The sequence below is a fragment of the Ananas comosus genome, linkage group 1 (assembly GCF_001540865.1).
Source record: "Ananas comosus cultivar F153 linkage group 1, ASM154086v1, whole genome shotgun sequence".
Taxonomy (NCBI): Eukaryota; Viridiplantae; Streptophyta; class Magnoliopsida; order Poales; family Bromeliaceae; genus Ananas; species Ananas comosus.
Window position 1 is genome coordinate 10,832,346 of NC_033621.1, and position 17,177 is coordinate 10,849,522.

General features: G+C 38.1%; 1 protein-coding gene across 1 annotated transcript; it reads left to right on the top strand.

Annotated features, from left to right (window-relative positions):
- Positions 2,644-15,718, top strand: LOC109707195 (FIP1[V]-like protein). The gene is made up of 9 exons (XM_020228320.1): positions 2,644-3,690; positions 6,795-7,033; positions 8,402-8,528; positions 8,623-8,691; positions 8,787-8,936; positions 9,350-9,451; positions 9,985-10,301; positions 11,420-12,971; positions 14,121-15,718. Exons 1-9 carry the CDS (start codon positions 2,728-2,730, stop codon positions 14,709-14,711), a joined length of 4,110 nt encoding a protein of 1,369 aa, XP_020083909.1. The 5' UTR covers positions 2,644-2,727; the 3' UTR covers positions 14,712-15,718.

Here is a 17,177-nt window from a genome sequence, read left to right on the forward strand (position 1 = left end):
TTAAAATACCCACTTACTTCTTCTACTCTAGCACTTAAAACGTGGATCAAAAGATTTTTTTTTCCCTTCTAAAGTCTCCTCTTGAAGCTTTCGACTGATCCAAAGCTTCTAAAAGGGTCAATCCTAAGTTTCTCCAAATAGATCCAGGGGTCTCTTTTGCTTCTAGAGAGCGAAAAAGGAAAGGAAGAGTAAGGAAGGGGCAGAAATTTTTTTTTTAGGGTTTTTGATTGGTGAAGGGAGTTTTATAGATAGGCTAGATTTGCAAATAAACCCCACAAAGAGTCATATTGTAACCTCTCAAAAATTGCTATTCATAGCATTAAATACCGGTACATGAGTTCTGATACTGCTACACGGGCAGTAGTATCGGTACTCCCAGCGTAGTTTCGCAGTCTGAACATTAATTTCCTCAACTTTCTACTACATATTGGTACTCGCTCAAATCAATACTAACACTCGATAATTAGTACCTATACTCGAGGTGAGTTTCTCAAAATCTGAATGTTGGTTTCTTCTCTACACAGAGAAAAATTGGCACTAATATTTAGTTTCAGTACTCAGTACGAAATCTGCACTTTCAGCAGAATTACATCTCAAAAGTCTATTTTCACGTTATTTTCAAGTAGAAAATACTCGGTTGTTTCCCAAACACCCTTGAAACTATTGGAATGGATTCAAATCCTTATTACCCACTAGAGCTTCGCAATTTGCAAAAGTTCAGTTCATTACATATGTAGTTCGAATACAACAATTATAACTACATGCATATTATTTGGTTGGATGTAGTAAAAAGCATTACAGTTATAACTAATTTCTTTGGTGACTTGCAATTGAGAAATTTATTGTCGAAATTTTATCACTTTTATCTATGCAATGGTATAATACCTCTAATGCCCTTTTTTTTTTGTTTATAAAGTGATTATGAAGGTGACTTATCTTTTGTTTAAATTTACTCTTTCTTATTACTGAGGTTGGAAATATGGCTAATTTGGACATAATTTCAAATACTGCAATTGAGCCTCCTCATACAGTTCCAATAGCAGCAATTTGATTCAAATGATTCAAACCAAATATCATATTTGAAGTTGTACATAGTTTCGGCTACAATGCAATTACAACTATATGCAACCAAACATCCTCTTAGAGGGTTTAAATCGATCTGAAATATGATCAAAACGCTATTGTTCAATGTTCAGTAACTTCGATCCAAGCTAATCTGAAATATAATCAAGAATGTTATTATATTATCTATACAGAAAGAAAAAAAATATTTAGACAAGTGGCCTACGTATAAAAATATGGAAGTTCAGAGAATTTTTGTATCTTTTTTTCTAATTTATTTGATGTCGGAATAAGTTATATAAGAATAACTTACTCCATATAAGAATTTTCTAGTATAATTATAAGTAAAAAAGTTTGATTTTTAATTTTCAAAAATCTTACTATCGATAATTTAGTAGGATAGTATATTTCACTTACAAAATAATTTATCCTATTTTAAAAAAATAGCATATAGGCCAAATATGATATTAAATTCTAAATATTCAATTATATTCTTTATCAAATTGAATAAAATAAAAAATTACATCATACGAGATATTCATTCATTCAAATAGGACTAATCTAATAAAATCAAATCGAAACTAAAAAAAAAAAAAAATCAGAATTTAGTGTTCAGCAAAAAATTTACTTATACACTCTAAAAAGAGTAAGCATCTTAAATACCGTTTGGATTGGGTACAAGAGGAGAGATAAGGGGCTTATCTCCCCTCTTGCACCCAAACACAATTTTGTTAAGATGGGAACTATAGTTCCCACCCCGAGTGGGAACAAACTTGTTCCCACCCACTTGGGTGCAGAGAGAGAGAGAGAGAGAGTTTTGTTTTAAAATAGAATTTAAATTTTTAGAATTTAAAATTTGTAATTTTAAAATTGTAAATTATAAATTCTAAATTTTAAAGTTTAAAATTTAAATTTGATATTATAAATTTTTAAATTTTAAATTTGATATTTTTTATATTTCAAATTTAAATTTGGTCTAAAATTTAAAATTTAAAATTTATAAATTTGAATATTTAAATTTTAAATTTTAATTTCAAATTTTAAAATTTAAAAATTAAAAATTTCAATTTAAAATTACAAATTTAAAATTTAAAAATTTAAATTTAATTATAGGGGTAATATCATTATTTTCTATTTATAACCATCAACTATTTCTCTTATTTCCAATAATCATCCAAACACAATTTTTTTAGTTTCGACTTATACTCACATTTTCATCCAAACAAAAAAATACCTTTGTTCTTATAAAAATCCATACCTGTACCTATCTTTGGAATAACTAGTTCCTACTAATTTCCGAACCAAACGAAGCCTTAGGGTTCATAAAAATCTAAATAAGTTTTAGTAAAATTAAAAAATTAACATAACAAATTTTAATATATTTTTTTTAAATAGTAAATTATTGCTTGTGTTTCTGATCACTTTTTACACGGAACCCCTCATGAAAGAGTAAATTTTCCTTTATTAGTAAATTGTAACAACTCCTCTTTTATTAGGTACATTTGTAAATATACTCCTCCCCTACATATAAAAACTCGCTGAGCAAACACAATTGCTTATTCTCTCTTCTCTTCGCCTCTCCCCTCCCCATCCCCTCCCCCCACCCACGCCGCCTCGGCTCGGAGACTCATCTCTCCCTCTTCCTCCTCCTCCTCCATCGCCGCCATGGACGACGACGACGAGTTCGGCGATCTCTACACCGACGTCCTCCACCCCTCCTCCGCCGCCGCCGCCGCCGCAGCTGTCGCGCCCGGCGCCGATCGGATCGCGATTGAGGTATCCCCGTCTCATCCCCCTCAAACCCTAGCTCCAGCGGCGGCGGCGGGGGCGGCGGCGGCGGCGGATGAGCTCGGCGGCGGTGGGGACGATGACGGCGACGATGACTGGCTCCTCGGCCGCGCGCCGCCCGCCGTGGAGGCGCCGGCGAATTGGGACGATGACGAGGAGGATGGCGCGTCTACGAGAACGGCCGATGCCGTGGGATCCTATGCTCGGGACGAGAGCGGGGCTAGGGTTTTGGAGAAGGGTAACAACGAGGGGAACGGAGCTAGGGTTTCGCAAATCTCGGAGGGCGGCGCCGATGTGATGGAGGAGGATGAGGGAACTGGGGTTCAAGTGGACGGCGGCGGGGATCAATTATTGAAAGGTAAAATTGAGGAGAACACGGATGTTGGCGATCTGGATCAGGTCCCGGCCATCCCGGGCCTCTCATCTGGCCCGCCCGCTCCGGCGCCGTTTCTGGGCCGCGATCCGAAGCCCTCCGGGAGCGAAGATTGGGACAGCGACAGCGAGGACGATCTGCAGATCGTGCTGAACGACGACAACTATGGCATGCTCGGCGGCCTTCGCGATGGAAGGGGAGGGGTGGAGGACGGAGACGAAGATGAGGACGGCGAGGAGGATTTGGTTATTGTTACTGATGAGGATCAGCTCCACCACCACCATCTACCTGCCGCGGAGGAGCAGGATTGGGGGGAAGAGGGTATGCAGGCGGGCGGGGATGGGGAGAGGAAGGACGGCGGAGAGGGAGCGCAGAAAGGGAGCGGAGCCGGTGGTGCCGCTGCGTCTGCACGGATCGGGTACAGCAATCATAGCTTCCATCCGCCACCGCACCATTCCATGTTCAAGGTCAGTTTATGCCTGGGAAAGCTGAAGCTGAAAACTCTAGCAAACTGTAATTACGATATATGCTGTACAATCTAGTTGCCCCTGTTTTGCTTGTATTTACATGTAAAATTTACTTGATTTCATGGATAATATCATCTTTGGATTGTTATTATTCTCGATTACAACGTTGGGAAACACATACTTTGCATGGACTAATGAGTTCCTTCTCCAGATGAAAACAATTAAGGAAACCTTTTATTTTGCGTGAATTAGAAATATGTAACTCTTGTGTTGCGGAGAAAAGGACAATTCCGTGCAACTCTGATCCGAAGTTCTTGGAAAGAAATGAGGTGCTTGCAGTACCAAACACCATTCTCTTTACTGAATGTCATTATAATTACTCCATGGCCAAATTGGTGGGGCTTTCTTTTTTCTTCCAAACTGCAAAAAAGAGAAAAAAATTATGTCGTTGGTTTTTTATGCATAGATCCGCTCACAACACATGCAAAATTTAGCACAAGCTCTGTGCTACCACCATATAACTCTCCAAAGTAAATAAAGTTGAATTCTTCTTAAAATTTGTTTGATCACAGCATAGAAAGCGATCCAATGGATCAAAGTGAATTTCTTTTTTTTTTTGGGAGAATATTACTTACAAAAACAGTTAATCGTGAGGACCAATGTCTAATCCAACAGTGGGATGTTTGTACCAAACTAGTAGTTGTATTTTCATAATTTGAAGAAATTTCATCCCGAATCTAGTGGTATTGGCTGAAAGAATGTATATCTACATCTCAAATCGCACTATGTTCGTAACTTTCGTTGCTTCACGTTTTATTTTATTTCCTGTTTCTTTGATGATTCTTTTGGGAAATTGTAAATTGTCCAAATCTTCTGAAGTTGTCAAAACTGGGGAGCTGGTACTAAAAGGAAAGAAAATTGCTGTGTGGGGTGAAGTTAGTCGATCAGTCATCCAACGATGTTGGTAGAAGGGATAAAGAGTGTAACAAAAGAAAAATATGAAATCGACAATAATTGCAAATCCAAAGTAAGAAGATTAGGGAGAAAAAGGTGTTTGCCCTAAAAAATTGTCCAATTTTGATAATTTTCCACTAGAATGTATGATTCTTTCGATGTCCCTTTGGCCATAATTGAAAAGAGACCAAGACAATCCCAAAATAGAAGGTTCAAAGCATTCAAACCTTAAAAGGGATATGATTTAATGAATACAAGATGAATAGGTTTCAAAACCGTAAAAAGGGGATAAATTCTCAGGAAATTAAGATTATTGCAGAAAATTTTGCATAAGTTGTGATAGTTCAGTAAAATGAAACGGAAGAAGGTTAAAGAGAAAGTATGGAATAATTAGGGAGGGATCGGAAGAGTGAAGAGAGCAGTGAAAGAGCCATAGATATGTTGTATCTGGACAATTATGACAGTAAGTTGATTGGGAACATCCACATCTAGGGATGTAAATGGATCGGGGTTGGTGGAGCTCCCACCCTGGTCCATCCTGAATGGGGCGGTAAGTGGGAACCAAAAGTATAGAAAAATATAACCCACCCCGAATCCACCCCGAATCCACCCCGATCCGCCTGGTAAATGGAGTGGGAGGCGGAAGACCCCTTTCTTCCTTTGATCCGCCCGAATCAGTCAAAAAACCGCCAAAAACCTGCTTCCGCACCGATCCACCCCGAATGGAGCGATAAGTGGGGGCCAATAATAACCTGACAAGAATCGGAGCAGGAGGTGAGGGACCTCTCCTGCCCCTCGGATCCGCCCTGTTTGCATACCTAATCATATCTACCTATCTTTTTCTAGTTCAAGCTTTCTTCATTTCTTGTTATTTAATTTTAAAATTTATTTAAGCTAAGAAAGCTACTGACCAAATAGTGATGAGGTTTGTTTGAAAGTTTGTAGAAAAGGCCATTCAAAATCTAATTGACCTCATGCAGGACATGTCTGAATTTATTGATGCAAACCGAACCAACACGACCTAATTAGGCCATTCACTCGAAGTAAATTTGAATTTTGACCTCTTTACATGTCAATTATTAGAAATGTGAACTTGATTAAATCAAACTCATACTAATCTACTAGGTTGGATCAATCAAAACTATTTCTAAACTCATGTTTTGTTAAGATACAAATCTTTTGAGACCATACATGACATCTAGATTTGTTTCTTGCTCAGGGCCTTGCTCTTGAATGGTGTTTTTGTCTTTGTTTTTTTTCACTATCATCTAGATGTACTGTTGAAAATCTGTTGGAAATCTTTCAAATTCTCAAAAGCATATCAAATTCAAATAAACTTGTTTTGACCCAGATTGACTTGGAAAGTAATCAGAGCTTAAGTATCGAGGTGACCTCCATTGGATGAAAATAGCGGACTTTTAGACTTTTTATTGGACATAATCTGGTGTTAATCTATCATGATCCTACATTAGCTACATCAATCATCTTCCTATATTGACTCGGCCATTGACATTCCTTGATCCAATGATAAATTTGTATCTGGACCCTCACATATTGTGTGTTGTCAGATTGTTAGGATCCCCTCCCCCCGTACAATTATTGTTGTTTGTTGTGTTACCAAAGACCAAGCTGATCATATTTATATCCGCATGTGGCTTAAATAAGAAAAGATGAAAAAACAAATGTGGCGGCTTTTGAAGAACTAGTTGCAGGATTCCAGAGTTTGTATAGAACAAGAGATATTTATTGTCCTAAAGTTAGGTCGTTATTGACTGGAAGGCCTTTTTTTGGTCGTTGAATAGCCAGCTTTATTACACTTTATTTTACTGCTTTAACTCATCTTATTTGAAATATCAAATGCCACCTGTGTCTCATTACTTAAGACATATCAATTTAATTTGAGCACTCATTTAGGATTTCAGCCTGTTTCCGGCCTATGAATGCTGTTGCTGTCAGAAATTATACTGTACAAATCTGCGTATCACCATTTTGATGTTGTATTCAAGTTCAAGAGGACAAAAGAACACAAGTTTGGAATCTTTTCAACTGTCCTACAATAGTTTTCATAGGAAATTATGGTATTGCATATGTTTAAAATATAGCTTTTACCTTTATTGCATTTGCCAATTTTGTCTTCCTATTTTGTGCAGTACGTAAGACCTGGTGCGGGACCCATATCAGGTGTTGGCAGTGCTATCGGCCCTCAAGGTCAAATCCGTCCTCCTCTTCCATCTGGGCCTCTTGCTGGTCGAGGGAGAGGTGATTGGAGGCCTCCGTTAGGTAGAGGCATTGGGAATGCGCAGAAGGGTTTCTACCCAATTGGTTCTTGGAATAATTCATCAGCTCGTGCATTTGGCACTGGATTGGATTTTACGCTTCCCCCACACAAGTATGTTTGGCGGTCTCCGTGCTAGTAATTGTGATTATTCTCTCAATATAAAGTTGACTTGTTTTTAGTTCTTTAGTTGTGCTAGTCCTAATATTAGTTACTTTTTTTTTGTTGACTAAAATGAATAAAGTTGTTTAGTTTTTTATTGAAAGCATGATGCGCTCTTTTTATAATGAACCCTTAGGTTATAATACTAGATGTTTGTTCGTCATGATCAGAATTTGATGCATGTCTATGTTGCTGAAAATTTGATTCCATTAGTTCGATTGAGCGATGAAGAAGGTGATGAATCTTATGCAAGACAACTATTGCCATGAGCCTTTTGCTGTATTCTTATTAGCTGTTATAATATGCTCTTGTTACATCAAATAGCTTTCATGATTCATATCCATGAATGAGGCATCAGTTGACTTCACTGCAGTAACATTAAATTTCCGGGAATTGATATCGTAATTTTGATGCCAGGACAAGAATGTAAACAGTATGTTAGCTTTATCATCCTACTAATAATACATGCAGCTTGTTGACAGTCTCATACTCGGTCTAGCTCAGTGCAAATATGGTACTTCAGAGATACATTTATGTCACATTGTTGGGATATGGATGATTGACTCTGCGATTGCATGAATTTAATCACCTGTCTCTAACCGATCTTTTTTTCTCTCTTTTCTTTGGTATTTTAGTAAGCATGAATACACTTTCTCTACTCGTGGTTGAGATATTTGCACATTCCGTGTCTGTACTTACCTGATCATGCTATCATGGACAGTAATCTTATTTCAGATAAGCAAAAGAAAAAGATGGTAACAGGATTGTGGTGCTATCCTTTTTTTTGTTTTTCATGGTGTTTGGTAAGATGACGACAGTTATTCGTTCCCTCAGTTTGTACAAGCAGATGTTGTCCTGAAATTACTACCATCTAGGTTAATTGAATATTTAGAAGGAATTTCGCTTGTTTTAGTATTCTTGAAAAGTAGAAATTGCCTTTTTACTGACTTAACGCTCAGATCCCTCCCATGCTCATGGTAAGATTTTACTGCAATCGTACTATCAATAGTATTTTGAGACAACATACTACACACTCAACTTATGTTGCTGTAACCTAATATGCCAAATTAAGCTACATCAAGTATCTTCAAGGGCCAAATATATGGAATTCCCTCTTCAGAGATTTAACTACGGGAACTTCCTGCATGGGTTAGATTGTTCTTTGCCCACAGCTTCAAAATCTGGCTTTACTGGCTTTCACTTGCCTAGAAAGCTTGATTTGATGAAGTCCTTAATGTTCTTTCATAGAAGTGTCTTGTAAGTTGGAACCGTTACCACGAAATGGAAATTGATATGTTTATTTTCTCAATTTTTTCTCAGGACGGTATTTGATATTGAGATTGATAGTTTTGAGGAAAAACCATGGAGATATCCTGGAGCTGATGTTTCAGATTTTTTCAACTTTGAACTTGATGAGGACAAATGGAAAGAGTACTGCAAACACCTGGTAAGTGGCTCTTACTTTGCCCCATTTACTTCTGCATATCAAGTCAAAGAAAAGGTATGTTACCATTGTTTGTTGTTTACTTTTTGATTACCAGGAACAAATGCGTTTGGAGGCTACCATGCAAAGTAAAATCCGTGTTTATGAAAGTGGACGATCTGAGCAGGTTATTCTATAAATTGGATTTATAAAAATTGAACTAATGTCTCCCCAACAAATCCCTTATTTTTAGTTTTTAGTTTTTTCCTCTTCTTGGTTCAGGAGTTCGATCCAGATTTACCCCCTGAACTTGCCGCTGCAGCGGGCTATCATGATATTTCTACTGATAATGGGCGCCTTAGTAAGGCTGATAATGGACAAATTGATGTTAATAGCCAAGGAAGAGGACCTGCTAATGTTCGACCACCATTAGTACGACATCTATATTCCAATATTAAATATCCAGTAGTTTACAATACCTCACACATGCCTTATTTAGATGTTGCTTATTATGTCCTGTTTGGCCTAGCTTTTGGATCGACTAATCTATTCCTGAAAGCAGAATCTTCCATAAGTCAGGCGTTTGGCTAACAAACATTTTGAAGTTTTAGCTGCAATAGGAAGCTAAAATGAGCTTTCTGGTTAAGTTCCTTATGTTGTAGTGAGGAGCTGCAGACAAGATTTTAATGGAAAATCTATTACTGCTTCTTCGAACAGATTTTTTCAAGAAGCAATTTTGAATAAGTTACAGCCAAGCCAAACAGTCCCTAAATTAATATTTTTCCTCCATGTCTAATTGTTTATCCAGTTCTTATTCCTATATTTATGTATCTTTGTCTACCCAGCCAACTGGGAGGGCGATACAGGTTGAAGGTGGTTATGGTGAACGTCTTCCCTCTATTGACACTAGGCCACCTCGTATGCGTGATTCAGATGCAATTATAGAAGTAAGTCTCAACTTCTTTAGTCATTTTGAATGGTGCTTTTACTGATGTACCCATTTGTTGAGTTTCTTGCTTTCTAATTGTCATTTGCAGTATGTACAAATAAAATATGTTGGATGGCTTACATCGTTTGTCAATGAACTTATTGTGAAATTTCACTCAGGTCAAACCAAACTTCAATTTGTGCGAGAAATTGAGCACTGATCTTCAATTTTTGTTTCAAATCTGGTTGCTCAGTTGAACTCTGGATAATTTTCATAATGGAATGTCGCAGTTGATTAAATTGTCATGTCATCTCAAAGTAATGATGTGGTGACAATGTAACAACTAATCCAGCTGCCTTGTCACTCGAGGCATATGAATCGACTCCATGTTAGGAAAAATTAAAATAGTGTTTGACAGCATAACCTGATAGGAATAGAAAATGAAGGTCAGTGTGTAGATTGAAACAAATCAAAGTATGACGTAAGTGAAATTTCTTGGTAATTACGGGATAATCATTCACAGCCATGTTCTAAAGGTGCTTCTGTGAACAGATTGTGTTACAGGACTCTGTGGATGATCCGGTTATGTATAATGGTGTGCTAGAGCAACCTGAGAAGGATTTCCAGGGTGAACGTACTAAAGATTCCTATGAAGTTAAAGAAGATGAAAGAAATGACGCGTCAGACTACATGGATCACATTAATTCTTCCACAAATAGGAGGGTTCCTACTAGACGAGCACCCTTGTCATCCGAAGGAGGAGACAATGCCTTGCTTCCCTCCGAGACTCAAGATCAGTACCCACCTCCCAATTTCAAAACTAAGAGCCCTGTAAATGGTGGTTCTTCTGGTGCACATCATGGAGGGAGGTATGTTATGCATTTCATGCTTAGTTCTTTTCTTTGAGTACATTCTTAAATTGTTAAGGAAAATGATAGAAAAATTTAAATGATTAGAAATCTTCATTTTCTGGCTTTATCTTCTTAAATATAGTGATATACTTTTTGAGGGGTGTTTAATTGTTGGATAATTTTATTAAAATCTTGCTACAATTGGTGAAATCCTTACTTCTTTTTTTGTTTTTTTTGTTTCCGGGGATTTGTAATAATGCCCACTAATGCTGTATCTTTACATCTGCTGTCTGATTGGAAATGAATATTGGATATCATCCTTTTGACTGTTGTAACCTGCAGTTTTTCTCCTTTGGTATTCTTCACGCTTAAAAGTTTTTTTTTTTTTTTTTAATTCCAATTTACTTGGGGACGTAAAAGAAACATTCAACGTGCTGGAAAGTGTCCATCCTCTCTTAGGTTTACATGGTGGTAGACTGATGTCCTATATTCAGATAGTAGGTTCACTTAAGATGTGGACTTAGACAACGCGCTTATGTCTGTCCTTAGACTTTGGTTTTGTTCATTTGGGCACTTAACGTCTGCCCAAGTTAATTCTCGGTGAGGGATTGGTGCAATTCAATGTACATGTCATCACGTGATTATTGTTTGTAGTACTCTATCCACTTAAAATTGGTATTAGTTTTAAGATCGAAGCCGCTCAAGTAGACATGTTCTTGGTACTAAAAAAGTAATAGAACTAGAAGTTGAACAGAAACTACCAAGGGACGTAAATGAAGACTGCCTATAATTGGAGATGATTGTTTCTGTACTCTTGTACGTAAGAAACTTGATGTCCCTAGGGCTTATTATAAATCTCAGTTGATAGAGTTTGTTTACCCATTGATTGGTTGCATTTGCTTAAAAAAAGGGATCATAATTCAAGCCTTTCCACCATCAAATATTTAGGGTAATTGGGGTTTTAGCTTTTTTGTTTCCGTACTAGTCCTTTACATGTTTACGTTATCTTCATGTTAGTTTCTGAAACTTTTGTATGTAGGTTTAGGAAGATAAATCAGTTGATAAACTTTCTTGATAACTATAAATTACTTTTCAGAATGTGTTTTGAAATGAAGTTTCTTGCCATTAATTTTCAGGTTGCCTCAACAAATATCAACTGCAAGACACTCGCCTTCAAGTGGCAGAAAATCTAATGATGCAATTCGTACCCAACCTACCAACTCAGAAGGACATGATGATCATCAAGATGATCTCCAACTAGTTGAGAACAGTGAAATTAATGAGAAGTCTGAGGTATCACCCACCATTGAAGATAGATTTGACGAAAACGAAGACAAGCTCGAACTACATGACAGCATTGAAGGAGGAGATGACGCCAATTCAGATATTCACCAATCAAGTGAGACTCTTGGTGAGGACAATGACTTAGCCCATTCTGGCAAGAAGTCGAAGCTAAGTTCGCGAGTCGAGCATTCTTTGGCATTCGATAATGACGATGAGGATATGCAGCGGACCTCGCATAGTGAGAACAGCAGGGCAAAGTCTGGGAGCAGTAGGGAATATCACAAGCGCCCTGAACTTGGGGAAGAAGTTGTACAAGATGAACGATCCAGGCGGTTAAGTGATTCTAAGTGGCGCCGTGAAGGAGAAGAAAGTAATTTCCGAAGAGTGGACGGCCAACACCATGAAAGAAGCCGTACAGTTCCCAAAGGGAGGGAAGATATATACCACCCTTACTCTCATAGAGATTTGGATAGAGGAAGGAATTTTGAGATGGTGAGGGAGGCAGATGTCTGGCAGAGGAGAGAAGAAGCCCTTCATGGTAGAAGAGTTAAAGACGAAGATATCAGGCGAGAGCAGAGTTTGGAGGCAGGTATGAGACACAGGAGTAAGGTTAGAGCAAGCGATCGGACTGAGAGGGATGAAGACCTTCATAAGAAACGAGTCGACGACAGAGACTGGAGAGGCTCCAGACCAAGGGAGAGGGACGATATCCTGATGAATCGTCGCGAAACCCTAGATGATTCGCACACCAAGAGAAAGAAGGATGAGGAGAGCTCGAGAAGAGTCAAACTTGAGAAGGAAGATCTATCGTATAGGGCTAAGGAAGAATCCAGCCGAAGGAAGAGAGAGAGGGACGATGGAGTGGATCAAAGGAGGAGAGAGGATAATACAAGAATAAGGGATAAAGTTGAGGACTACTATCCTTCCAAGCATAAAGAAGATAGTTTGCATCACAGGGAGCGAGAGGATAGACAAAGGTCTAAACAACCTCACGAAAGTACATCAACACATCGTGAGAGAGAGGAAGGGCGAGGAGCAGTAAGGAGCGGACGGGCTGGAGAGGATAAGCTATATGGTAGCAGTAGGAATAAGGAAGATTTGAAGCCTGTGGGGGATAAGATCTATCAGGACAAAGAACGTAGACGGCAAAACGAGTCCGCGAAGAGAGATCAAATTGGGGAAGAAACTTCAATGCAGCATAAAGGGCGTGATGAAAGAATCTCGAGACATGATAGAGTAAGTTCTCAAAATTACCACTCTTCAAGTGGGTCTGGCGGCCATCATATGTACATGGAACAGAAGGAGACTATGAGAAAACGCAAGAGCTCTGAACCTAGTGAGCAAAATTCTCAGCGGCCTGGAAAGAGGAGGCATCAGGACCACAGTGCTCACCAAAATGAGAAGGTATGACTTGATAAACCTCTGATAACTTGGCTCTATTTTGATTTGCATCAGTTTGCCTCTGAAAATCTTGGACAGAAGGTATTTGTGAGCATCTGCTACGAGAAGCAGTTAGTCATTTGGTAAAAAAGAAAAGTTCTGGAGCTTTTCTATGATGTGAAGCTAAAATGAGCTTTTGAGCTCGAAAGCACGGCTGCTATTAGCTCTAATAGTTCTATTCCAACCAAGCGAGATTTCAATAGGTAGGCTTACGGTCCAAATAGGCTTAGCCAGCTCCAATTCAAACCCTCCTGCTGCTGAGCAGAATATCAGTCAGGTGATTATAATGAACGGAACTCTTTCTGCTGCTTTGAACAAATCTTTGTAAACAGCATTTCTACAACAGCTCCTATTTGGTGAAATAGGTCCTTGGTACTGAAAGGTTTTAAAAGACTACAGGGGCTTGATGGAAGCCATTGCTTCCTAACCTACTTGGGCATTGGGAATCTGGTCTCAATGGGCTTTTCTTTAAATAAATACCCATTTAACTCTTCCAAATGAGGAAAGCAAACAGTGATGTACTATTACGAGTTCCTTTTTATACTATTTTTCATAGGGAAAGGAGGAATGTCATTAGCTTTTTCGATAGCCTTGAATAGCTAAATCTGGTTAATGGATTAAGTGGATAAGTATTTTATTTATTGATTCCGGTCAGTGTCACAATTATCACCAGTTGATTAATGCTAGGGAAATGCGATTTCTTGATGACCTTCAGGTGCTCATATTTCTTGTCATAAAAGTAAGTGGGGGAAAAAAAACAGCAACTTTGAATTAATTGCATGCAGGATGAATAAATAGTGCCTACCAAAAACAAAAAAAATTAAAACAACCATTATCGGATAATAATTTTTAACTGTCTCATGAATTCCATTACATCTTGCGTCGCCTTGGTTGGAGCGAATGAAGATTGTATAGTGACTTCTTTTCAATTGTTTCTTTACTTTTTTATGTATAAACCACGTTACATTCTTCTCGTAGTGCTGCAGTAATATGACTACACTTATATATGGCATGCTTATGGTAAGCAGCGAGAAGAACTCCAAAATTTTATTCAACAATCTCGTTAATGCGTAACTTATTTGTTCCTCACTACTTAACTGTACTTTTGATCAGGGCAATAGCAAAGGCCAAACCGACCAAGAAATCATCCCCTCATCCAAGAAGAACCGTTCCGAAACTCGTGAACAATCAGAGGCTCATCTCCGTGGTCCATTCATGAAACAAGGGAAGGAAGAGCCCACCTCAGACGACGATAATATAGGAGACTCTAGAAGGGGACGTTCTAAGCTGGAGCGTTGGACCAGCCACAAGGAGAGGGATTTCACTACTGTCGATGCAACAAAAGCATTCACCACCTCAAGCAGGGCAAAGGAGGCCGAAACCCTAAACACCGATGAGTTAGGAAAAACTGAAGCTAACGATAATAATGCCGGAAGTTCCAACCCTAACCCTAGCGCTAAGGATGGCGATTTGGGACAGGTCACAGAAAAGGTAGCGGAGGACCGGGACCGCCACCTGGACACGGTAGCAAAGCTTAAGAAGAGGAGCGAGCGCTTTAAATTGCCGATGCCGGTTGAGAAGGAGACAGTGCAGAATAAAGTAGCAGAGAACGAAATGCCTAAACCCGTGAATGAAGCTGTTCCACCCGAGATGGAGGTTAAACCAGAGAGGCCGGCTCGTAAGAGAAGGTGGACAGGGAGTTGATTAATTCCTTGAGACCATTGAAGATATTCGTCGCACTCTGACAGTTACAACGGTTCATCTTTGCTCATCTCTCATCAGTGTGGCCTGCTATATACAGAGGAGATGGCTGCTTTGGAGGAACATTGCTGAGGCTTCAATATTATTCAGATTGAAGCTGAAACCGACCATCCTGAGATCATATCGAATGACCGTGTTGTAACTTATGCACCCTGGATATGTACTCTGGATGCTATCTTTCTTTCTTTCCCCTGATTTTGTTTCTTTTTCCTTCTCTCTTTTTTGGATCCCAACAACTTGTAATACATATAAGGCACTATGATGCCGTTGAACCGCACTGGACATTTATGATGAATTGCTTCAAGAAAGGCGCGAAATTGATGGCCGACGCACTGCGACCTGCTGGTCCGAGGCAGCGAGAATCTCTATCCTGCTCCACAGGCGGCGAACCGGAGGAAACTCTGGCTTTTATTGGATTTCCTCCTTATCGTTGCTGATTCTTTTCCCTCTTTCGTCCTGCAAGATTCATGTGCAAGCTACAATGAGTCATTGTAGCTGGGAAAGATTTCCAGGTGGAAAATGCAGTAACTGGTTGTCAAGGTTCGGCGCATCTTGATGTGCGAAAGCAAGAAGCCGAAAACACGAATCTGGAACTTTCTGGTCTGAGATCATAGGCCCCTGCGATCCATGTAACGATTTGCATGCTTGCGTTCAACTGTACACGAAAATGCTTGATGAATGGGGGGACATGCATGGTCGAGACATGCGCTCGACCGAATGGGGGGAAATCGGTTGGTTTTATCTCCCGACGAAGTGAATGTCGGCTTTCGGTCATTCGAAAGCGAGAGCATATCTGTAGTTCGGAGGTTTTGGTTGCTGTTTGTCACCCTTGTGATGGTGAGCCTGGGAGCTCATGCTACTCTGAATTGCTCCACCATATGTTTGTGCTCTTCTCACAAATGCTTGTTTCTGTTGATTTTTCCTGTTTCCTGATGGTCTCTGCTTGTTTCCTTTTTCTCTCTGTTTGCATGGTTTCTCCCTGGCTTGCTTTCACAGTGTAGATGTATAACAGGGAAAAGGAAGGAACCATTTTGTGATGTGAGTTCCTACCTTTGTATTTTTCTTTTTAGGTCATGTTTGATTTGGGATTTTTTTTTTTGTTTTCTTTTGCAGTGTTTGGTCTGGGATATAATATAATAATAATGAGCATTATTCTGGGTAGGGTCTACGCAAATTAGAATTCGGATCTGAATATTTTTTTCATTTATTTTTTTGATGACTTGGTTAGGCTCTGTTAGGATTATTTCTTAGTCGTTTTCTTAAGTACTTAAATGGTAAACAAAATCAAGTTGTAAATAAATAAACAAATGCCCTCTCTCTCTCTCTCTCTCTCTCTCTCTCTCTCTTCTGCATCGTAAGTGCTAATCAATTATCTAATCAATTATTTTAAAAATACGGTAGTAAGGAAGGACTAAGGGCTTATTTATTGCACTTAAGGATTTAGTCATAGCGTTCACCGGCTTAAATTTGACTTAATTCACATAGATGTTAGGTTTATTATTGAATTTTTTATTTTTGGGTTTTTTGTGGACGGCAATTCTATACAATTTATTAGACTCATTCAATTCAACTTATTAGTCTTTTAAATATATCGTCACTAATTTCATAAGTCTATCGTCACATGGTAAGAAGTGGGATTTATTTTAGTTAACAATAAATAGCCAACATGATTCATAGTTTTTAAATTCATCACTTTTAAAAGCAAAAAAAATCATCTACCACCTTAGTCAAATTTAAAAAATACAAATTATAAATGCTTATATTTACAATTAAAGATTGTTATAAGCTTAGTTTCTCGAAACTCTGTGACAATATTTAACATTTTAGTAGCCTATAATTTACGCTTAGTCATCTATGATTTATGAACATAATCAATAAACTATTTTATTTTAATAGTAAATTCTTACGATAAAACAAAAATAATGCCACAGCGGATCAAAGTGATTAATTTTTAAATCATATAAAGATTAAGTAAAAATTTTGGGCTTGAACTATTGAAGTTTATCCTTTTAATTTAAAAGGAGATTTTAAGCAAAGTAATTTGGAGTGGGCTATGCACCGATGGATGCCAATGGGTCGAAACTGGAGCCCGAATTCGACGAATTTCAACCAAAAATTTGAAATTCAAATCCGAATTGAAAAACCAGTAACAATTATTTTTCTTTACTATATTTCAAAACATATTACATTAAATTAATTTTTAAAATACAAATTCAAATACCATATTTCAAAACATACTACATCAAATTAATTTTTAAAATATAAATTTAAATATAACATCAAATATTTATATATTATATAATGTAAAATCTATTCGGATTTCGGACTGGGTACAAACAAAATTTATAGCCGAACCTAAATCCGTCCAATTCTTATTTTCTATGTTGGAATAATAATCCAAACTTAATT